The 23,836-nt window shown below is 52.7% G+C and overlaps 1 protein-coding gene across 5 annotated transcripts in view; it reads left to right on the forward strand.

Moving 5' to 3' along the window:
* The window catches only part of BCAS4 (breast carcinoma amplified sequence 4), an 88,552-nt gene that overhangs the window by 36,313 nt on the left and 28,403 nt on the right, over nucleotides 1-23,836 (forward strand). For 2 of the 5 annotated variants that reach the window (XM_074406656.1, XM_074406657.1), the window contains one exon: nucleotides 11,632-16,415. The exons of 1 other annotated variant lie outside the window; for it this stretch is intronic. In XM_074406656.1, the coding sequence (XP_074262757.1) occupies nucleotides 11,632-11,943 (312 nt within the window). In that variant the 3' untranslated portion in view covers nucleotides 11,944-16,415. Of the gene's footprint in view, nucleotides 1-11,631; nucleotides 16,416-16,531; nucleotides 17,783-23,836 lie in introns of those variants that run through there. 2 more of the 5 variants (XM_074406658.1, XM_003932574.3) reach the window with 2 other exon arrangements.

The following is a 23,836-nucleotide window of genomic DNA, read 5'->3' on the forward strand; positions in this document are numbered from 1 at the left end:
CCTCGAAGATGCTGCTCCGGCCTTGAGCATGTCAAGCATTAAGCCCGATAGAGGGGGTTGGTGGTGGGGGTTGGGGGTCTGCACTCAAGTGATATTTCGAAAAAATCACAAGTAAGAATCTGTTTTCCAGGTCAGGTATGGTGGCTCATGCCTGTAATCCCAGCATTTTTAGAAGCCAAGGTGGGAGGATTGCTTGAGCCCAGGAGTTTGAAACCAGCCTGGGCAACATGGCAAAACCCTATCTCTCTAAAAAATACAAAACTTAGTCAGGTGTGGTGGTGCATGCCTAGGGTTCCAGCTACGTGGGAGACTGAGGTGGGAGGACGGCTTGAGTTCAGGAGGTCATAGCTGTGGTGAGCCTCAATTGTACCACTGCTCTCCAGCCTGGGCAATGGAGCAAGATCCTGTCTCAAAAAGGAAAAAAAAAGTTTGCAGCATTTAAAAATCAGGGTACTTTAGGCCAGGCACGGTGGCTCACACCTGTAATCCCAGCACTCCTGGAGGCCAAGGCAGGAGGATCACAAGGTCAGGAGATCGAGACACTCATGGCTAACATGGTGAAACTCTGTCTCTACTAAAACTACAGAACATTAGCTGGGTGTGGTGGTGTGTGTCTGTAGTCCCAGCTACTCAGGAGGCTGAGGCAGGAGAATCGCTTGAATCTGGGAGGTGGAGGTTGCAATGATCCGAGATCTCATCATTATACTCCAGCCTGGGCGACAGAGCAAAAACTCCATCTCAAAAAAAAAAAAATCATCGTACTTTATATAAAAATCCGCACTGTAAGCTTTTGAAAATTCAGAAGCTTTGATAACCTTGGGCCCACATTACCTTAAATGCTTTAATCTGTTTACGTTTCAAGGTATAAATATATAATGTATATACATCTATGTATGTAGTTGAGTGAATTTTTACATATATCAACATGATGTAGTGATGACTCAAATTGAGAGAGTATTTCCAGCCCCTGGGTTGTGTTCTTGCAGCATTCTTGCAAGAAGGGATGAAGGCTGAGTGTGGTGCCTCCCGCTGGATTACAATCCCAGCACTTTGGTAAGCCAAGGTGGGTGAATCAGTCGAGGCCAGGAGGTCGAAACCAGCCTGGCTAACATGGTAAAACCCTGTTTCTACTAAAAATACAAAAATCAACCAGGCGTGATGGCGCACACCTGTCATGCCAGCTACTCGGGAGGCTGAGGCACAAGAATCACTTGAACCCAGGAGGCAGAGGTTGCAGTGAGCCGAGATTGTGCCACTGTACTCCAATCTGGGCAACAGAACAAGACTCTGTCTCAAAAAAAAAAAAAAAAAAAAATGGAAAGAGCTGGTGGCAGCTGCTTCCCAGAAGGGTACCGGCTCTCCAGTTTTCCGCAATCCCCACTGTGCCCTGTTGCCTGACTGCTGTCGTGGCTCACTCATCACTTACTCACCTGGCTGAGATGCATGCCGTCTCATTTCCTCCCTGCTGCACTGCAGAATCAGTCCCCTCACTGCCCCCCGTCTCCTGGAGGAGGAGCATAAGCTCTGCAAGGTAAGCCACTTCTCCGCAGTTATACTGCTAGTTACATCAAGCCAGGACTCCAGCTCATATGTACTGGAGCGGACGCTCTTCGTCCACCTGGGCCCTGGAATTGGGACCCCAGCTCCTTGCACAGAAGAGGACTGGGAGGCTGGGAGGAGTTTGCGGTTGAGTCCTGGTCACCTGGCCAGAGGGAGTGTGGGGCCTCTCCCACGCTGCAAAGCAGCCTTCAGCACCAAGTTAGTAGAGAATTAACATTCTTGTCAGCAGAGAATGAAGCAGGAATATAATTAAAACTTTGCCCTTGGAATAGCTGATTCATTTGAATTTTATTCCACACGTTTGAAAGAGGAAAGAAAATGTGAAGATTTGCAGCCTGGTTCTTGCCTAGCCTGGGCCAGCCCAGCTGTCTTGCCCGTTTCTTTCTGAGCATTCTGCCCGCGGACATTGACCGAGGGCCGGGAGAGACCCTCAGCAAGTTATTACCGTATCGGCCTCTGATCGCTGCTGGGAGAAATTACCGTGAACTTAGTGGCTTAAAACAACACGCAGGGCCGGGCGCGGTGGCTCAAGCCTATAATCCCAGCACTTTGGGAGGCCGAGGCGGGTGGATCACGAGGTCGAGAGATCGAGACCGTCCTGGTCAACATAGTGAAACCCCGTCTCTACTAAAAATACTAAAAAAAAAAATTAGCTGGGCATGGTGGCGCGTGCCTGTAATCCCACCCACTCAGGAGGCTGAGGCAGGAAAACTGCCTGAACCCAGGAGGCGGAGGTTGCGGTGAGCCGAGATCGCGCCATTGCACTCCAACCTGGGTAACAAGAGGGAAACTCTGTCTCAAAAAAAAAAAAAAAAAAAAAAAAAAAAAAAAAAACACACACACACACAGGCGCCTCCCTGCACCTACCCTGGCTCAGGAGGCTCCCCGATTAAAAACAACAACATACACACTTTTTTTTTCTTTTTTTTTTTTTTGAGACGGAGTTTTGGTCTTGTTACCCAGGCTGGAGTACAATGGCCCGATCTTGGCTCACCACAACCTCCACCTCCTGGGTTCAAGCAATTCTCCTGCCTCAGCCTCCTGAGTAGCTGGGATTACAGGCACGTGCCACCATGCCCAGCTAATTTTTTGTATTTTTAGTAGCGACGGGGTTTCACCATGTTGACCAGGATGGTCTCGATCTCTTGACCTCATGATCCACCCGCCTCAGCCTCCCAAAGTGCTGGGATTACAGGCGTGAGCCACCGCGCCCGGCTTTTTTTTCTTTTAGATGGAGTTTCATTCTGTTGCCCAGGCTGGAGTACAGTGGCATGATCTTGGCTCATTGCCACGTCTGCCTCCTGGGTTCAAGTGATTCTCCTACCTCAGCCTCCCAAGTAGCTGGGATTACAGGCACCTGCCACCATGTCTGGCTCGTTTTTGTATTTTTAGTAGAGACAGGGTTTTGCCATGTTGGCCAAGCTGGTCTCAAACTTCCAACCTCAAGTGATCTGCCCACCTCAACCTCCCAAAGTGCTGGGCTTACAGGCGTGGACCACTGGCTCGGCTACAGCACACGTTTATTATCTTGCAGTTCTGGAAGTCAGAACCTCAGAATGTGCCTTATGGGGCTAAAGTCAAGGTGATGGCAGGTTGGCCCCTTCCAGAGGTTCTGGGGAGAATCCTTGCCTTTCCTTGCCTTTTTTCTTGCCTTTTCCAGATTTTAGCACTGCCTGCACTCCTCGGCTCGTGGCCCCTTCCTCCCCCTTCGAAGCCCACAGAGTGGCATCTTCCTGTCTTTCTGTTGCTGGCCCTCCTGCCTCCTTCTTGTAAGGACCCTTGAGATCACCCGGATGATCCACAGTGATCTCCCATTCTAAGATGCTTCACTTAATCACACCTGCAGGGGCCCTTTTGCCAAGGAAGATGACATATTCACAGGTTCTGGGACCAGGACGTGAGCATCTTTGGGAGCCACTGGTCTGCCGCCCACGCTAAGGCAGGAGTTGCTTTCATTAGGCAAGCACTGTGAAGGGCAGTAGCGACTGAGGCCTGGGGTCTGCAGGCCCCTGGAGAGCGAGTGGAAGGAACCGCGTCAGCTGGGTGTGGGACCTGTGGGAACCGGGTCAGGTGGGCGCAGCGCAGGCAGGGGCTCCGGTGGGATCTGGGCTCTGAGCAGGGCGAAGACTGGGCTGTTGGAAGGATCCTGGGAGGCCAGGTCATGGAGGCAAAGGGGAATCTGACCCCAGTGGGGCTGGAGAAATGGGCAGCAGCAGCCAGGTTGCCCAAGCCTTACCATCCAAGGTCAGAACTTTGGCCTTTATCCTGAGGAAGAGGAAGCCACCGAAGAGTCAGGACAGCCTAGTGATCAGACGCACACACCCCAGGGCAGGGCTTCTCAGCCTCAGTGCTGCTGACTTGGAAAGTTTTCTGCTGTGGGGCAGTTTTGGGCTTTGTAAGTTGCTTAGCAGCCTCCCTGGCCTCCATTCACAAGATACTAATAGCATTCCTCCAGCCCTACTCCGCAGCGTGACAACCAAACATGTTGCCAAATGTCCCCTGGGGGCCCAGATCACTCCTGTTGCGAAGTGCTAATCTAGAGCCGCAAAGCCTGAGTTCAAGTCCTAGTGCTACTGCCTCCTCGTGTGTGACCCCCAGAAAATTCCGAGCCTCCTTTCCCTATAAAATGGGAGTTACAGTGGTGAGATTCTTGTATCCAAATCCTTGTTGTATTCAACATGTCTGCTACACGGTGGGCTGCTCTGAGATGGGTGCCGGGTGTACAGCCGAGGGGAGATGTCTGGTTCCCTGCTGGTGATCCTGGAGGAGCACTGGACAGGGAATCAGTCCAGGCGGGGCAGGCCGGCCACAAGAGTACACACCAAGAGCTCCTGGCCAGAGCTAGAACAGAGAGGGCTTCCCAAGTATGTGACCTTGACCCTGAGGTCTGAGATCTGGCGCAGGAAACCTGCGGAGGGAGCAGCTTGTGTAAAGGAAGGTCCAGGGGTGGGAAAAGGCAGCCTCTCAGGCACCTTGGGGCCGGGAGGAGCTCAAGGTCGGGGATGAGGCTGGAGTGAGGGGCATGGCAGATAGTGTAGGGCCAACGCCTGCAGTTTAGACCCTGTTCCAAGAATGACGGGACCCATCAGAGGGATTGCAGCTGCTGGAACCCCCACTCCCACCAACAAGAAAGTTGACGTTGATGATTATTTTTTCATCCATCCATCCATTCATTCATTCATTCACTCACTCACTCACTGGAGACCTGGGTTCACTAAGTTGCTACCCAGTCTGGTCTCAAACTTTTTTTTGGAGATGGAGTCTTTCTCTGTCACCCAGGCCGGAGTACAGTGGTGGGATCTCAGCTTACTGCAACATCCATCTCCTGGGTTTAAGCGATTCTCCTGCCTCAGCCTCCCAAGTAGCTGGGGTGACAGGCATGCCCACTATACCTGGCTAATTTTTGTATTTTTAGTAGAGATGGAGTTTCACCATATTGGCCAGGCTAGTCTCAAACTCCTGACCTCAAGCGATCCACCCACCTCAGCTTCCCAAAGCACTGGGATTGCAGGCGTGAGCCACCATGCCCAGCCAATTACTCTTAAAGTATACCATTTGGAGGTGTGGTGTATATTTACCAAGTGATACAACAATCAGCACTATCTCATTTCAGAAGATTTTCCCAAAAGATACTGCATGCCTTAAAACAAAAAAGAAAAAGGAACAAAAAAAGATACTGCATGCCTATTAGCAACATTCCCCAGCTCCGCCTCTGGCAACCTCTCATCTGCTTTCTGTCTCTGTGGATTTGCCTGTGCAGGACATTTCATGCTAATGGAGTCATACCATATATGGCCTTTTGTGTTTGGCCTCTTTCACTTGCCATAATGGTTTCAAGGTTCATCTATGTTGTAGCATGTGCCAGGACTTCATTCCTTCTGTGGTTGAATAATTTTTTTTTTTGGTATTTTTTTCTTTTTAGTAGAGACAGGGTTTTGCCATGTTGGTCAGGCTGGTCTCGAATTCCTGACCTCGTGATCTGCCTGCCTTAGCCTCCCAAAGTGCTGGGATTACAGGCTTGAGCCACCATGCCCGGCCCTGTGGTTAAATAATCTTTTGGCATATGGCTAGGCCGTATTTTATTTGTCCATACATTAGCTGGTGGACATTTGGGTGGTAACCACCTTATGGCTGTCATGAATAATGCTGCTATGAATGTTTGCATACAAGTTTTTGTGTGACATGTATTTTCATTCTTTTGGGTAGATACCTAGGAGTGGAATTATTGGCAGGTCTTTTTAGGAGAGCTATGGGAACTCGTTTTAGGAAGTTTCAGACAGTTTTCCAAAGTGACTACACCAGTTTGAACTCCCACCAGCAACTACTTTAAGTTTTAGATAGAGATTGTGAGATTGCGGCCAGGCCCGGTGGCTCATGCCTGTAATCCTAGCACTTTGGGAGGCTGAGGTGGGTGGATCACGAGGTCAGGGGTTCGAGACCAGCCTGACCAACATGGTGAAACCCCATCTCTATATAAAGAAAAAAAAAGTTTAGATAGCTAGAGATTGCAAACTCAGATGCCAACAGGAGCCAGGACTGCTGAGGGACCAGGTGTTAGAAGACCAAGCCCAGGCTCTTCCCATTCCTTTCTAGGAACAGCTGGAGCTGAGAAGCAACTGCCACCACTGTGGGGTATGAATCTCCTGGCAGTCACAGGCCACTCTCTGCCCTAGAGTCTCACCAACATTGAGGCCAAGTGGTACTCACCTCTTGTCAACACCCCTGCTTAGCTGCTTTCCTTAGAGTCAAGAGATTTCTCTGTAACTGATGCTCGATTAAAAGGAGAGAATCCTGAGTGAGCTTCCAAGAGGGGCATGGATTTGAAGATCAAGAGAGAGACGATGTATTTTCTGTTAGCTCAAGCGTGTGACATCAACAGTAAAACTGAGGGACCCGCTGAGAACCTGACACTGTATGGGGCAGGTTGACTCCAGACCCAGAGAGCTGGGGCTCTGATCTGCCCCTCTGGTAATTCACGAACCCCCTTGGAGTCAATGTCACAGGAAGACCCCCTCATTGCCAGGAAAAGAATATGCCAACTGCTGCTCAGAGTCATTGTGAGGATTAAGTGAGACCAGCCCCTGGCATCCTGCAGGCGCTCAGCAAGGACAGACTATCATGATGGTGGTTGTAGTGGTCCCCAAGGCTGAGAGAGGGATAGTTTGTCCAGGATGGACAGTCACTGCTGTGCCCTGCCAGCCGGGAGTCCTGGGGTGACTAGGGTACCAGTGGTTTCCACAGAGTGCTGCCCTCAGAATCAGTGTGACCTGCCAGGTGAGAGCTTGGAAATCACGAGGTGACCTCTCAGGCCAGAACTTGACCTTCATCAGTTGTATTAATAAAAACCCTTTTTTTTTTTAAGACAAGTTTTCACTCTGTCATCCAGGCTGGAGTGCAGTGTGCAATCACACTTCCTAGCCTCAACTTCATGCCCACCACTATGCCCAGGTAATTTTTTTTTTTTTTTGAGATGGAATCTTGCTTTGTCACCCAGGCTGGAGTGCAGTGGCACAATCTTGGCTCATTACAACCTCTACCTTCTGGGTTCAAGCAATTCTCCTGCCTCAGCCTCCCAAGTAGCTGGGACTACAGGCATGTGCAACCACACCTGGCTAATTTTTTTTGTATTTTTAGTGGAAACAGGGTTTCACCGTGTTAGCCAGTATGGTCTCGATCTCCTGACCTTGTTGATCTGCCACCTTGGCCTCCTAAAGTGCTGGGATTGCAGGTGTGAGCCACAGCGCCCAGCAGGAAGTGTTCACATTCTTCAGGCATGGTGGTTTGGCCTATAATCCCAGCACTTTGGGAGGCCAAGGTGGGAGGATCACTTGAGCCCAGGAGTTCAAGATCAGCCCGGGCAACATGGCAAGACCCCTGTGTTGGGGGTGGGAGGGGAAGTGTTCAGACTCCTCAATACTTGCCTATATATTTTTAAACAATGAAGCTTTCCTCCTTCCCTCCCTCTCAGCTGATTATAAAGTAGTCCATTTTTATTGAAGAGGAAAATATCAGAAATCAATCATGCTGCCTACACCCAGCCCTCCGGGTGGCTGAGATGCTGGCTGAGATGCACGGTGGGCCCTGTCACTCACCAGCAGCCACCGCCACAGCCTGGCTGTGCGGGTGGACATGTGCGTCTCCTCTCCCTGGAGTCAGGGCTGCCCTGGCCCAGGTTTCAGCCTCTCTGACTGCGGCTCTGTTGGGCTGGCCTCGCTGGCAGGCATCTTGGAGATGGTTCAGACATCGCGAGCACGCATTCCTCAGCGTCGCCTCACACTCTCCACCAGATTGGTATTAACGCAGGGAGCATAAAATTGGAATCCGCTGGAGGAAGGGGAGTCGGGACTTTCGTCTGAGTTTTACAACCATATGTGCTGGCTGAGCCAGGCCTCTGAGGCTGGAGCCCTTGTCAGATGCTTCCTGGACCACTTCCCGCCCACCCACCTCTACACACACACAGACACACACACACACACACACACACACACACACACGACGTGGCTAATTCAGCCTTTCAGCCCCTCTGTAGCCAGAACCCCAGGGCGGCCCCAGCACAAGAGAAGCCTCCGTCCTGGGTTCACCCAATGTCGTTTTGCTAAGGATACACTAATTCCCTTATTCACTCATTCATTCATGCATCCACCATCCATATGGGCCTGGGCTCCTGGACCAGGCTCTGGTCTTGGCCTGTGAGCAGTGCTGACTCAGCAGCTCCACCTTCTAAAGGGCATGGATTGTGAATAGATAAGCATTTCAGGTCAGGGTTGGTGGCTCACACCTCTAGTCCCAGCACTTTGGGAGGCTGAGGCGGGTGGATCACCTGAGGTCGGGAGTTGAAGACTAGCCTGACCAACATGGAGAAACATTTTGTAAAATGCAAAATTAGCTGGGCGTGGTGGCACATGCCTATAATCCCAGCTACTTGGGAGGCTGAGGCAGGAGAATCGCTTGAACCTGGGAGGTGGATGTTGTGGTGAGCTGTTGCACTCCAGCACGGCAACAAGAGCAAAACTCTGTCTCAAAAAAAAAAAAAATTAGCTAGGCATGGTGGTACATGCCTGTAATCCTGGCTACTTGGGAGGCTGAGGCAGGAGGATCGCTTGACCATGGGAGGCAGAGGTTGCAGTGAGCCAAGATCATGCTATTGCACTCCAGCCTGGGCGACAGAGCGATACTCCATCTCAAAAAAAAAACCACACTCACAAGCAGGGCCAAACCCCATGAAGAAAGGCGAGCAGGCACTGCAGTCAGGGAGTGCAGGTGCAGAGGCCCTGTGGAGTGAGGCTGGGCACTTTAAAGGAACCAAAGGGAAGCGCGTGGAGGGAGAAGGGAGGGCAGGGCTGGATGGCAGGAGGCCTGGCAGGTCTTGAGAGGACTGCATTTCATGCTATTATTGAAGGGGAGGCACTCCTGGAAGCAGCCCACACTGAGGTGTCCTCATTCCTGTTCCTGGTATGAGAAAATCTTTTCTATTTTACTAATGGAACAAAGCAGGCCACAGAGGCACTGCCTTGTCTGAGATGGAACTGTAGTGCTCCCTCTGCTGCCTTTAGCCGTTGCACACGCACACACACACACTGACACGTGCCCACACGTGCTGAGCACAGAGACAAGTATGAAAAGACACACACCAGAGGTCACAAATGGGTAAGTTAAATTTTACTAAGCCTGCACAGCATTTTTTAAAAGTATAGATTCATTGCTAACATTGAATAAAACGGGATTTTTCATAAAATCTGAATGTCCTTTTAAAAATCACAGTGTCTGAGATTTGATGAACTCTTAATATGTGCTAAGCATTCTACTTGTTGAATAAGGATAGTGGTTTTTTGTTTGTTTGTTTGAGACGTGTCTTGCTCTGTCACCCAGGCTAGAATGCAGTGGCACGATCTAAGCTCACTGCAAACTCTGCCTCCCGGCTTCAAGTGATTCTTGTGCCTCAGCTTCCCGAGTAGCTGGGATTATAGGCATGCGCCACCACACCCAGCTAATTTTTTTTTTTTTTTTTTTTTTTTTTGTATTTTTAGTAGAGACTGGGTTTCTCCATGACAGCCAGGCTGGTCTCAAACTCCTGGCCTCAAGTGATCAGCTGCCTTGGCCTCCCAAAGTGCTGGGATTGTAGGCATGAGAGCTACTACACCTGGCCAAGGTTCCTACTGCTTTTAATCCCCATTTGTCAGATAATGAAATTGAGGCTAATGGAAGTTAAGTAACTTGCTGAAAGGCACACAACTATTGAGAGGTAGAATTCGGATTCTAATCCAGATAGTCTGATCAGAGCTCACTACAGCCTTGAACTCCTGGGCTCAAGTGATCCTCCTGCTTCAGCCTCCTGAGGAGCCGGAGCTATAGGCACATGCCACCATGCCTGGCTAATTTTCAATTTTTGGTAGAGATGGGGTCTTACTATGTTGCCCAACCTGAAATTCCTGGCCTCAAGTGATCCTACCTGGCTTCAGCCTCCCAAAGTGTTGAGATTACAGGCACGGGCTACTATGCCCAGTCAGAATTCTTTTTTATTTATTTTTATCTTACTTATTTATTTATATTTGAGACGGAGTTTCACTCTTGTTGCCCAGGCTGGAGTGCAGTGGTGCCATCTCAGCTCACTGCAACCTCCGCCTCCCAAGTTCAAGTGGTTCTCCTGTCTCAGCATCCCAAGTAGCTGGGATTATAGGTGCCTGCCACCACGCCCAGCCAGTTTTTGTTTTTGTTTTTGTTTTTGTTTTTGTTTTTGTTTTTTCAGACGGAGTTTCGCTCTTGTTACCCAGGCTGGAGTGCAATGGCGCGATCTCGGCTCATCGCAACCTCCGCCTCCTGGGTTCAGGCAATTCTCCTGCCTCAGCCTCCCGAGTAGCTGGGATTACAGGCACGCGCCACCATGCCCAGCTGATTTTTTGTATTTTTAGTAGAGATAGGGTTTCACCATGTTGACCAGGATGGTCTCGATCTCTTGACCTCGTAATCCACCCGCCTCGGCCTCCCAAAGTGCTGGGATTACAGGCTTGAGCCACCGCGCCCGGCCGAATTTTTGTATTTTTAGTAGCCACGGAATTTCACCACGTTGGCCAGGCTGGTCTTGAACTCCTGACCTCAGGTGATTGGCCCACCTTGGTCTCCCAAAGTGCTGGGATTACAGGCCTGAGCCACTGCGTACGGCCTTTATTATTATTATTATTATTATTATTATTTTGAGATGGGGTCTCACTCTGTCACCCAGGCTGGAGTGCAATGGTACGATCTCAGCTCACTGCAACCTCTGCCTCCTTGGTTGAAGCGATTCTCCTGCTTCAGCCTCCCGAGTAGATGAAATTACAGGTGCCCACCGGTATGCCTGTCTACTTTTTGTATTTTGTGGGAATGAAGTTTCACCATGTTGGCCCAGCTGGTCTTGAACTCCTGACCTCAGGTGATCTGCCCACCTTGGCCTCCCAAAGTGCTGGGGTTACAGGCATGAGCCACTGCGCCGCCCTTTTTTATTCTTGAAACTAGCAGCTCTGCTCTTGAGGCCTGGAGCTGAGTGGTCCCTGGCGGCCTGGACTCAGCTTTCTGACTGACCCTGGTTCCCATTAAGCCCCTTTACCTGCTTGTTTCCTGCCTGGCCCTTGGTGGCTTCTGAGTTCCCATATGCAGCACATCCGCTATTCAAATGAGCGTTTGTGTGTCCTTAATATAGATGAAAAATACAAATAAGCATTTGGGCTGTTTCTGTAAAAGTCACCTTTTAACACAGAAGGCTTGGAAATCTGATGAATGTGCCCTGAGACCGCCCCCTCGCCACTTTCTGACTTTGTGACTTCGAGCAGGTGCGCAGCCTCTGTAAGCCTTGATTTCCCTCCCCTGTAACATGGAGGCTAAGAACGGTCACTGGGGAGAAGGCAAGAGGTCACCAGCGGAGCTGTGACCGTCGTCAGGGTTACTGCAGTGCTCCTCCAGCTAAGCAGGCCCTGCTGGCCTTGCGGGAAGCCCCGTTGGAGGGAGGCCTGGAGTCTCCACCAGCCTAGGGAGTGTGGCCAGGAATGGGCTCCAGGCTGCACAGATGTGGCATCCCAGCCCCTCCCTGTCTCCCAGGCCTTCGTCAAGATGGTTGGACGCCACGTCGCCTTCCTGGAAGCAGACGTGCTTCAGGCTGAGCGGGACCATGGGGCCTTCCCACAGTCCCTGCGGAGGTGGCTGGGATCCGCAGGGCTCCCCTCCTTCGGGAACGTGAGTATCCTGCCCCGAGAAGTGAGGGGAGGGCCCCTCCGCCCTCCCTCCGCAGATCCCAGCGTGGGGAGGAGCACTCAGGAAGCCGAGTTCAGGGGGCATATTTCACTTCTGCAGACAGAAAGCGAGTCCGGGCACCTCAGCCTTTCCCTGTCCCACGCGAGCCCTGGGCTGTGACTGTTGGTGTGCTCAACCACCATTTATTGGTACCTACTGTTTGCTGAGTGCCATCTGGGGTTACTGTAGTGAGCAGAAACAGCCCCTGCCCACCTGCCCATCCTTGCACACTTAGGGACAGTGACCAGGATGACATCCAGAATTCCGGCCAGGTTCCCCTTCCTGAGGCAAGACAAGAGTCAGCCTCCAGCTGACCTGAGGAGCCGGGGCAGGGGGACAGGCATCTCCCCGGCATGTGGCTCTTTGAGGCCTGCAAAGGCCTTTCCCTTCCTCATCTCTCCTCTGTCATCCTGGGATCCTCTCCATGGCCCCAAAAGGAAGGAAGGATCGTGTGTCCATTTTGTTCTATTTTGTTTTGTTTTGAGATGGGGTCTCACTCTGTCACCCAAACTGGAGTGCAGCGGCCTGATCTCAGCTCGCAGCAAACTCCACTTCCTGGGTTCAAGTGATCTCCTGCCTCAGCCTCCGGAATGGCTGGGATTGCAGGTATACGCCACCACGCCCAGCTAATTTTTGTATTTTTAGGAGAAATAGAGTTTCGCCATGTTGGCAAAGCTGGTCTCGAAGCCCTGACTTCAAGTGATCTGCCCTCGACCTCCCAAAGTGCTGGGATTACAGGTGTGAGCCACTGTGCCTGGCCAGTCACCCTCATTTTATAGGTGAGAAGACAGGAGGCTCAGGAAAGGAGATAAAGGGTCTTATCTGAGGTCACGTGGCCGGGTGTGCCTGTCCCTGGGGATATGCCCTTCACAGGAAAAGTATCACCTAGCAGGGCCTCTTGTGGCTTCTTGGACTCTGCCTGCAGGTGTTCCGTCTGCTGTTCTGTTCCTCCTGCCTGTCCCCACCTTATCTCCACTTTGTCACCACAGCCCATTTAGTGAGTGCTTTTTGTTTTGTTTCGAGGCAGGATCTCACTCTGTCACCCAGGCTGGAATGCAGGTGTGATCCTAACTCACCTCAGCCTGGAACTCCCAGGCTCAAGTGATCCTCCTACCTTAGCCTCCCAAGTAGCTGGGACTACATTTCGAAACGGTGTGATTCGAAATGCCTGATGGGCATCTGCTTTCCAGTCACAGGTTCCTGGCCTCATTGTACCTGCCTGAGGCACATGCTGCTCACTGGCATGCTTGCAGGGGAGTGGTTTGCCCAAGCTTATAACAGCTGCACAGTGGCCTCCCAGATCTCATGGTCTAGGAACTCTTACTGATCCTTCAGAGCCCGAGTTAATGCCACCTCCTGTGGGAAGCTCTCTGGGATTGCCCCTCTTCAGACAAACTCCATCTCTTTGCTTTCCAAAGACAATGAAGTCATGAGCTACATCCTTTGTCTACCTCTCTCTCAAGTTATGGTGACCATTTCTGAGTGACTTTTGCCACTGATGACTTTAAAAGCACGTTGGGGCCAGGCACCGTGGCTCAAGCCTGTAATACCAGCACTTTGGGAGGCCAAAGCAGATGCATCACTTGAGCCTAGGAGTTCAGTCAAAACCAGCTTGGGCAACATGGCGAAACACCATTTCTGCAAAAAATAGGAAAGTTAGCTGGGCATGGTGGCACATGCCTGTGGTCTCAGTTACCCAGGAGGGCAGATCGCTTGAGCCTAGCCTGGGAGGTGTAGGTTGTGGTGAGCCAAGATTGCACAACTGCAGTCAGCCTGGTGACAGAGTGAGATCCTGTCACACAAAAAAAAGCACATTAGGGGCCAGATGTGGTCGCTCATGGCCATAATCCCACCACTTTGTGGGGGCAAGGTGGGAGGATTGCTCGAGTTCAAGACCAGCCTGGGCAACAAAGCCAGACCTCATCTCTACAAAAAGTTATCCAAGTGTGAGAGCGTGCACCTGTGGTCCCGGCTGCGCAGGAGGCTGAGGTAGGAAGATCACTTGAGCCTACGAGTTTGAGGCTGCCAGGAACCGTGATCGTGTCACTGCACTCCAGCCTGGCCAACAGAACAAGACCCTATCTCTGAACGTTTTTTTAAAAAATTTTCAGTCGCATCAGGGGAAGAAAGGACTCAGGACCTTGTGCCATGATCATGACCCGAGTATCCTAACAGTGGGTCCTGCCTGTCATTTGACAGACTTTTTGCAGTCTGCACAATCATCCCTATGAGGTTGGCACTCATGTTTCCATTTACAGAGGCAGAGACTGAGGCTTGGAGACGAGAATCACCTATCCAGGGTCACTGCTGGGTTTGGAATCTAGGCCTGTGGGGCTCTGAAACTGAGGTCCACCCCCACTCCTGCCACAGGGATGTGGCATTTCCCCTGGGGTGCGGCTGGGGCATGTCAGGACTGCACCCTCTCCTCTCTGCCACACTCTGGGCCTTGCTAAGCCTTAGAGAGCCCCCTAGACCTACCTGTGGTGACTTGTTCCAGGAAGCGTGTCCCGGCCAGGGGTGGGTGAGTCATTCAGCAACCCCGGTGTGTTGATCTTGGCCCCACAAGGGCTTTGTCTGGGGGAGGCCGTGCAGCTGAGCGTGTGCACATGCGTGTGCGGACCTTCCAGGGCTGTGGTTGCATGAGAGTGTGAGCTGGAGGGGCCCTTCTAGAATGATGATCATCACAGCTGGAGTTGGGGCCGACGCTGTAGTCGCGTCACGCCCCAGCCTGTGGAGAGGGTCTGGTCATTGTTCCTGTTTTACAGATGAGGAAACTGAGTCACTGAGGGGTTAAGTTGCTTGCCCACCCAGAAAGTGGTGGAGCTGGGTTTGAACTTGTGACGTCTGGGCCCAGAGCTGGTACCCTGCACCCCACTGGTCCAGTCGGTGCCCAGCCGGACCCCCAGACTTGCTTTTTGGGAGGTGAAAGTCCTCATAGGGTGCCCAGGTATTCTCAGGGTCTTCCATCTCAATTCTTTCAAAGCTGGGATTTTGTGCCGTCTCTAGTCAGTTCCCCTCAGTGCTGCCCCAGGGTGGACACTTCCTTTCGGTGACCCGAAGGGCCGTCACCATCAGAGGCTGACATTTCAACCTCCACCAAGCCCTTCTTCTGGGGCCGGTTCCGATGCCGTGTGCAGGCCTGAGGGGCCCGGGCAGCCGAGGGCTTGGAGAGCTTCAGTTTCTCTCCTGGTCCCTCCCCTAGGACCCCACTGCTCCCCCAGAGCAGGTGTTTGAGGCCTCCCCCTGCTGGGCTGGCCTCAACAGTGACCATTAGACACAGCAGCCAGCCAGGGGGACCTGGCCATGTGGCACCCCAGGGCTGTCTGCTCCTCACCCCCCTGCTCTGCCTCCAAAGGTCCATGGAGTGGAGAGGGCTGGGACAGGGTTATTGGGTGGTCCCACGGGAATGCTGGCATGGGGTCCAGCCCCCAGAGGAGGTAGGCTGCGCACTGCCCATGAGACTCAGCGCTAGTGTGGACAGTGGCTGCGGCCTGGGCTGGCCCGAGGGGTCCCGTGCAGGAAGTGACCTGGGGTTACTAGTGTTCCCCCTTGGCCAGCTTTCTGACTGGAGCCCAGCCTCTCAGCCCTACCTTTGAGCCGCCTGAGAAAGAAGCATTAGCTTCACAGACAGAACCAGCCTGTGCCCCAGGCCCTCAGCGCCCAGCCACAAAATGTACACATGCCCACACTACGACATACGTGTTTTTATGGTACCAAAGGTCACATTTTCATGCCATCCTATATAAATGGAAGTTTTCATTATGTTTTTATATTGATCGTTATAACATGAGGTTTTAACTAAGAATTGCTCCTCTCTTTCATTGTAGCCAAGCCCCTTCTGTGACATGTCTTAGCTGTGTGACCACGGGCAAGTCTCTTAGCCTCTCTAAGCCCAGAGACAGCCAGACACAGTGGCTTCCACCCATAATCCCAGCACTTTGGGAGGCCAAGGTGGGAGGACCACTGGAGTCTGGGAGTTTGAAACTAACCTGGACAATGTAGGCAGACCACATCTCTAATCCATTAGATGTTATTAAAATAATATCTTTTTTTTGAGATCTTAAAGTTATTTCTAATTGTTCCAAGATGGTTTCTCAATGACCTGAGAATAAAACCCAAACTCCTCATCATGACCTGCAAGAGGCTCATGCTCCAGCCATGTGCAGTCTCCATTGTTGTTTCTTTGTTTGTTTGTTTTGAGACCATCTTTTTCCATCGCCCAAACTGGAGTTCAGTGGTGCTATCTCGGCTCACTGCAACCTGTGCTTCCCGGGTCCAAGCAATTCTCTTGCCTCAGCATCCCAAGCAGCTGGGCTTACAGGCACTTGACACCACGCCTGGCTAATTTTTGTATTTTTAGTAGAGACAGGGTTTCACCCTGTTGGTCCAGCTGGTCACGAATTCCTGACTTCAGGTGATCCGCCTACCACAGCCTCCCAAAGTGCTGGGATTACAGGCATGAGCCACCACGCCTAGCCTAAAATAATACCTTTAAAACTCAAAAACAATTAAGCCTCAGAGAGTCTGACTGAGTCAGTGAGCTGGCTCAGGCAGGTTCATGAGAGGCTTTGCTTGCTAGAACATTAGTTTGGATTTGATGGAAAATGATGAGGGCCTGGACTAAAGCAGGGGAGAAAAGCTCCGGAACTCTCAGGAGGGATTCCAGGCGTGGAGTGGAAGAGCGTCAGCTGCCTGAAAAGCCAGCCAGTGGAGCGATCTCAGCTCACTGCAACCTCCGCCTCCTGGGTTCCAGCAATTCTCCTGCCTCAGCCTCCCGAGTAGCTGGGATTACAGGCACGTGCCACCACGCCTGGCTAATTTTTGTATTTTTAGTAGAGATGGAGTTTTGCCACATTGGCCGGGTTGGTCTCGAACTCCTGACCTCAAGTGATCCACCTGCCTCGGCCTCCCAAAGTGCTGAGATCACAGGTGTGAGCCACTGTGCCTGGCTGAAAAGCCAGCTTTGCTTGTGAGTAATGGAGTGGTCCAGGACAGACTCTGCTTACTGCTCAGCGGTGAGCGGGAATCACGGGGTGGCTGACATCGAGTCAGCCCTGCTGTGCCAGGCAGCGTTTTCATCTTGTCAGTCCTCATAACATCCCACAAGGGAGATGCTGTTTCTATCCCATGTTACAGGTGAGGAAACTGAGGCACAGAGAGGGTAAGTAACTTACCCAGGATCATACAGTTGCACATGAGGATATGAAACCACATTTTTCTTTCCATCACATATTGCCTTGGTAGAGAGCTGTGATCTCTTCCTTCAGGGAGCTTGTGTCTGGTGCGAGAATACAATGACCAAATTGGAAGAAAATGTAGTTATAGGTGGGACATGGTGACTCAATGCCTATAATCCCAGCACTTTGGGAGGCCTAGGTGGGTGGGTCACTGGACCCCAGGAGTTCCAGACCAGTCTGGGCAATATGGCGAAACCCCATCTCTATTAAACAAACAAACAAGGAAAATGAAGGCTGCAGTGAGCCATGATTGTATCACTGCGCTCTATTCTCGGCGACAGAGTAAGAGTCTGTCTCAAAAAAACAAAAAGAAAAATCAGTTAGATAGCTGTTTCTAAAGGGGGGCCTTTACCTGGGCATGGTAGTGCGTGCCTATGGTCCCAGCTACTTGGGAGGCTGGGGTAGTAGAATTACTTGAGCCCGGGAGTTCAGGGCTGCAGTGAGCTGAGATTGCACCACTGCGCTCCAGCCTGAGTGACAGAGTGAGACCCTGTCTCTAAAAAATAAAATGTATAAAAAAATTAAATGAGGCCGGGCGCGGTGGCTCAAGCCTGTAATCCCAGCACTTTGGGAGGCCGAGGCGGGTGGATCACGAGGTCAAGAGATCGAGACCATCCTGGTCAACATGGTGAAACCCCTTCTCTACTAAAAATACAAAAAATTAGCTGGGCATGGTGGCGCGTGCCTGTAATCCCAGCTACTCAGGAGGCTGAGGCAGGAGAATTGCCTGAACCCAGGAGGCGGAGGTTGCGGTGAGCCGAGATCGCGCCATTGCACTCCAGCCTGGGTAACAAGAGCGAAACTCCGTCTCAAAAAAAAAAAAAAAAAAAAAAATTAAATGAAAGGGAGCCCCGGTCGGGAGTGGCCTCTGAGGAGGGACCGTGGAAGCTGAGACCTGGCCGAGGAGTGTCTGTCTGGAGTCAGAAGAAAGAGTGCTCCCGGTCAAGGGAACTGCAATTGCCAAATCTCCGCAACGCACCTGAGCTTGGTGCTTGAGGAATCGCTAGTCTGGCATGGGCTGCCTGCGTGAGCCAGGGCAGAGTGGAGAGAGAGAGTCTGGGAGGTAGCAGAGAGCAGACTGTGCAGGGTCTCAAGGCCACACAGGAGCTTAGCACTGTTCTGTGATCATCGGAGCTATGGAAGTATTTGTAGCAGGGGTGTGGTGACTTGGTCAAATTTGCTTCACTTGGTGAGAAACCAGGGATCGTTCTCTGCTCTGAGCTCAGGCTGGCATTCAGGGTCTGTGGTGTCTTGGGACTGGGACACCAGAGCTGAGCAGGGCACGTGGGTGCCCTCCAGGCTGCAGGTTTGGAATGTTTTCTCCCTTGGAAACGTCTCATGCTGTGCCCTGAGCTCTCTGGAATCCTCGCCTCGCCATGTCTCAGGGCCCTTGTCCAATCAGAGGAAAGGAAAGAGGCTCCAGAAAAGGGGCCCAGGTCTTCCAAATCAATGTCCCTGAGACCCTGCTGGAGGGGGCCGCCGTCAGCCCCGTGCCTGCACGGGAGGGCCCCTCACATCTGGAGATGGTTTCAGGCATAGTGTGGACGTGAGTGTGAACCGGGGCTGGAGCCGTGTGGGCCGCCGGCCTCAGAAGTGCACAGAGGCCGCAGCAGGTGTCCCCTTGGCCCGGGCCAGCTTCCTGCTGACTGTGCCAGGCCGGCCCTCCTGGCTCACGTGCCCAGAGGCGCAGAGCAGCCTCACTAATTTGTTGTAAACCACTGTTTGTTTTCTGCCGCCAAAACATCTTGTACACGAGGTGTCATTTTGATTAATTTTTCTGATGGAGAAGAATGCCGTGCTTCCCAGGGGAGCTCTTTGGCTGACAGCGAAGCTGACCCGGCCAGCTCCTGCCTCCCGCACAGAGCGCTGCTGCCCAGTAGAGGGAAGCTTGGCTGGGACTTGGGGCTGCCTGGCCCACCCGTTCACCCCTACCCCGACCAGGGCAGCAGGGGCCTGGGGAGACTGTGGTTGCTGAGATCTGCCCAGAAAGAAAGATGGGCAGGGGGGCTGGAGGGGAGCCAGAGTGGCTTTGGAGCCAAGCAGAGCCAGGACGGGCAGGATGTGAGATGCTGGTCCCACAATTGCAGCAGTCCCAGGGTGATCTGGTAACAGCAGTGAGTGAGTCTTCTGGGCGTGAGACAGGAGGGAGTGGTGGGGACTGTGGTGAATTGCAGAGCCCATGGCTCATGTGCGGGAGTGGAGCTCACCTGGCCCCAGTCTTGCAGAAATGGCAGCCAGCGGTCACCAGGGTTTCCTATATGGGGAGAAAGTTAGACATCTGGAGGTGTGGTGTTGTTAATGACTCTTCCCATGTCAAAAAGTCAGTAATTTTTCTTACTGTTGAATACTGTATGGAAAAATGTGTTGGGGCCGGACGCAGTGGCTCACACCTGTAATCCCAGCATTTTGGGAGGCCAGGGCAGGAGGATCACTTGAGCCCAGGAGTTCGAGACCAGCCTGGGCAACATAGTGAGATCCTGTCTCTATTTTTAAAAATTAAAAATAATAAAACTGTGTTGCACTGTGAGCGGCACCCCACCCCCACCCCCCACCAAGCTCTGGACTTCAGGCTGATGACCTGACCTCCTGCCCCACCACTGTGCAGGATTTGGGACCAGGGAGGAGTCGAGAGGCATCTTCTCTACTCTTTTGCACCAGCCTTAGTGGGAGCTCTTCAGCTCTAAGCAGCAACATGACTAACAGCCGATACTTGTATTGAGCCCCGACTGCGTAGGAAGGGCTTTCTGTGCCTTATCTCAATTTCCGTAACAATGCCGGAGGTAGATGCTGTTATTCCAGTTTACCAATAAATGCCCTGAGGCTCAGAGAGGGCTGTTCACTTGCTCAGGATCACACAGCATAACTGGGATTTGATCCAGCTTTGACCTTGGTCGGCCGGTCAGCGTGTGTCTCTACCTCCCTCTGTGAACTTCCCAAGAGCAGGTACCGAAATGTCCACGGCCAAGGCTGCGGACTTGAGAGCTTTGGGCCGGTTCTGCCTCAGCCGCCCTTGCTCTTTGGCCAGCGTGATATATGGGTCTATTTAACTTGAGTTAGTTGCCAAAAAGCAAATTTCACATGAGATTTTGAGGATGAGAGGAGAGGAAGTTCCTTCTGACAAGAAGTAGTTTTTATTTGGGGCGGGGCACTGTTTGTTGAGCCCTGTCTGGAAGCACCCCACCTTTTTGCCCTTGTGGCTTCTGGTGAAGGAGCAGAGGTCCAAGTGGGCCCTGAGCCGCGTCCCTGCCCGGCCAGCATCTGGCCCGCCACGCCCACTTTTAGTGCCTGCTGGTGCATTTGCGTTTCCTCCCCGGTCGGGCACATAGTAGGGGTTTAATAGGCATCGGCGGATGTTGTGAAGGCTTCTTTCCTGCCTCCCAGATGTCTTAGGGGGGTCTCCAGGCACTGGAGGGCTGGAGAGGATTTTCAAGGCTGAAAGGGAGGTAATGAGGCCGTGGGTGGAGCTGCTCTGCCCGGCTGGTCTGTAGGAGTCATCAGTGCCAGGCTCAGTGTGCTTCCCTCCCCCAGGACTCCCCGGCTCCTGCCCCTCGCCTCCTCTCCCCTCCCTGACCAGCACCGCGAGGGGGGCTCGGTCTCTCTGGACATCCCCTCTCCCCTGCACAATCCTCCTGTGGAAGGCGACCTGGGGAGGAGGCCGATGGGCTCCGCTTTATCTGGTGGTGGAGGCTGAGCAAGACACAAACACAAAGACACGAGGAGGTTGTGAGGCGCCTTCTCCTGGTCCTGAACCAGCCGCTCTTCTGCTGAACCTGTCAGCCCTTGCGGTAAAATGCAGCAGGAGCAGATGGTAAATAGGGGACCAGGGCCTACTGTGGAGGGTCCTGGGGCGCTGGGTCCCAGCCCCCACCACCAGCCCCTCCCCACGGCTCCCAGGGACTTCCCAGGTTTGTTCCCTTCAAGGTGGCGTGCTGTCGGGGGACGGAGGGCTCCTGGCAGGCTGGTCTGGGAGTCGTGTTTTTCAGGCATTTCATTCTTGTTGAGAGCCTGAGGATGAGAGGGAAGTTCCTTCCAATACGAAGTTTTCATTTTGGGGGTGCTGTTTTTTGGGCCCTGTGTGGGGGCACCCCACCACTGCCCTGTTGGTGGGACCCTCGACGTGCCCTTCTCACCACAGCACCACGTCAGGGGCAATCCCCTGTGGCAGCAGCGCCCTGGGCCCAGCCCTGCCATCCTGGGCTTGCTGGACATCGTCTGTGGCCTTTGCAAATGCTGGTTCCCTGCCTGGAAAACCCTTCCTGTTCCCCGCCTGCCAATGTTAATTCTTGTTCAAAGCCCCAGTCACACAGCACCACCCTGGGAAGCCGCCTGGGTTCCTCCAGCCAGCTCCCCAACCCAAACCCTGGTTCATTCCCTGGCTGGCACAAGGCCCTGGCCGGTCGTCTGCATTTTCACGTCTTGTTTGCCTAGACTGAGAACTGCTCCAGGGCGGGGCCTGTGTCTTTGCTGTGGTGCTGAGAGTTCTGATGCTGCTGGAGGGTTCCAGGCTCCTCTTTGGGCCACCACAAGCAGCACTTACCTGCCCTGCCTGGTTCATCCCCAGGCCACCTGGGACAGAGTAACTGTCCATCTTCACTCTTCAGGTGAGGAAACTGAGGCTCAGAGAAGTTAGAACATTTTCACAAAGCAAGGGCCCATCCCATTTGATTCCAGCATCCCACATTCTTCACACCCTAGGAGTCGAAATTCAAACACTCACTGAGACCAGGCAAGGCCCTGAGTGATGCAAAGAGGCCAGGTTGGGGCTGTGACCACCAGGGGAGGCAGGGTCCTCAGCTGCAGCCTCGAACAGAGACCAGAGTGGCCAGACCCTGTACTTTTTTTTTTTTTTTTTTTTTTTTTGGTAGTCTTGCTCTGACACCCAGGCTGGAGTACAGTGGCATGATCTTGGCTCGCTGCAACCTCCGCCTCCTGGGCACAAGCAGTTCTCCTGCCTTAGCCTCCCCAGTAGCTGAGACTACAGGCGCGTGCCACCACACCTGGCTAATTTTTGTATTTTTAGTAGAGACAAAGTTTTGCCATGTTGGCCAGGCTGGTCTTGAACTCCCGACCTCAAGTGATCTGCCCACCTTGGCCTCCCAAAGGGATTACAGGTGTGAGCCACCTCACCCAGCCAACACCCCTGTTTCTAATCAGAATGCCACCTTCAAGGTCACTCATCATAGCGAAATTCCACCCCTCGAAGCTCCCCATATCAAAATGCAAACCCCATCTGCACCCGAAGACTGCGGCTCCAGTTCCTGCAGCATTTGGAGGGGGATGATCAAGAGCGTGGACACAGACCAGGGCCTCTCAACCTCAGCGCTGTGGACATTTGGGGCAGATCATTCTTTGCTGTGGGGACCGTTTTTGCACACTGGGGGATGTTTTTCACACTGGCGGGTGTTTTCACACTGGGGGATTTTTAGGGGATGTTTTGCACACTGGCGGGTGTTTTGCTGCATCTCTGGCTTCACTCACTAGATGCACCCTCTCCACAGTGTAACAACCAAGAAGGAGTCCATAAATTGCCAGATGTCCCCTGAGTTAAATTGCCAAAAGTTACCCTGAGTTAAGGACCACTGGCCCAGAAGAATGACAGCTGTCAAAACTGGGTGATGGTACGTGGGGACTCATTAGAGTCCCGTCGTTGCTTTTATATGTTTCCTATAAATATGGAAAAGTTTCCTTATAAATATGGAAAAGAATAAAAAGGTTAAAAATCTATGAAAGCATGAATTCTGGAGCCACACAGTCCTGGGTTCGTATCTCGGTGGTGGTGCTGGCTGGCTCCATGGCCTTGGGGAAGTCTCAGCTTCCCCCTCTGTGAAATGGGTGGCAGTTCTCCAGCCTCACGGCGTCAGGTTGAGGATTTGAACGTGCGTGATTTGCTTTTCATCCGGCAAACTTCTGTGGGAGCAGTACTCTGCTGTGAGCCCTGTTCTAGCAGCCGAGGGCTGTTAGAGTGGCGAGCTTTGTTGAGTACTGGCACGAGGCAGGCACCCGGACGCTCTGCACCGACCCCGTTGCTTAGCTGCTGTGTAGTGAGGCAAGTTGCCATCATTGGCCCCATTTTATAGAAGAGCAACTGAGGCAGCAGGAGGTGGAGCTTCTCGCCACAATCAACAGAAGGAGGTAGAAGGGGTGCCCCCAGGCTGCCTGGTTCCAGAGCCTGCAGTCCTAAGCTCCACGCTGCCTGAAGGGATTCACTTATGCACTTGGCACAATGCTAGCACATAGTAGGTATCAGTTAGGGTGGGCTATGAGGATTGCTTTTGTAGATAGCGCTCTCTGGAGGGGCTGATAATTCCAACCCCTACCATGTGGCACCCTAGGTGCATCTCTGACGTCTTCAGGGCTGCCAGAGCCAAGTCCTGAAGCTGCTGTTTACAGAATAACCTGTCACTTGCTTCCTGCCATGTGCTGATGTGGGCCACCACGGACCTCACCTGCGGGAACTGAATCAAGTGGCTCACTCCCCTCTGAGCCACTGCCCCTCTGGGCCAGCCCCTCCACACTGTTCATGCCAGGAGCACGTTGGTGGTGCTCAGGGGTGGCCGGGTTCATGATGTGTCTCAAGTGATGGTGGGTCATGAGGATTTGGGCTAGCCACCGGGGGTGTCCTGGGTCCCCCTCTGGGTCCCCCCTCTCCCAGTTCCTCCCATCTTCATCCATCCATCTTGACCACTCTCAGAGGGGTGCAGGCTAGGCCCCACCCTGACCCCCACCCCTGCCTCGTGGAGGTTTCAGCCTCTGGCTGTGCGTCCCCAGCAGTCCTG

Source organism: Saimiri boliviensis, chromosome 9, assembly GCF_048565385.1.
Source record: "Saimiri boliviensis isolate mSaiBol1 chromosome 9, mSaiBol1.pri, whole genome shotgun sequence".
Classification (NCBI taxonomy): domain Eukaryota; kingdom Metazoa; phylum Chordata; class Mammalia; order Primates; family Cebidae; genus Saimiri; species Saimiri boliviensis.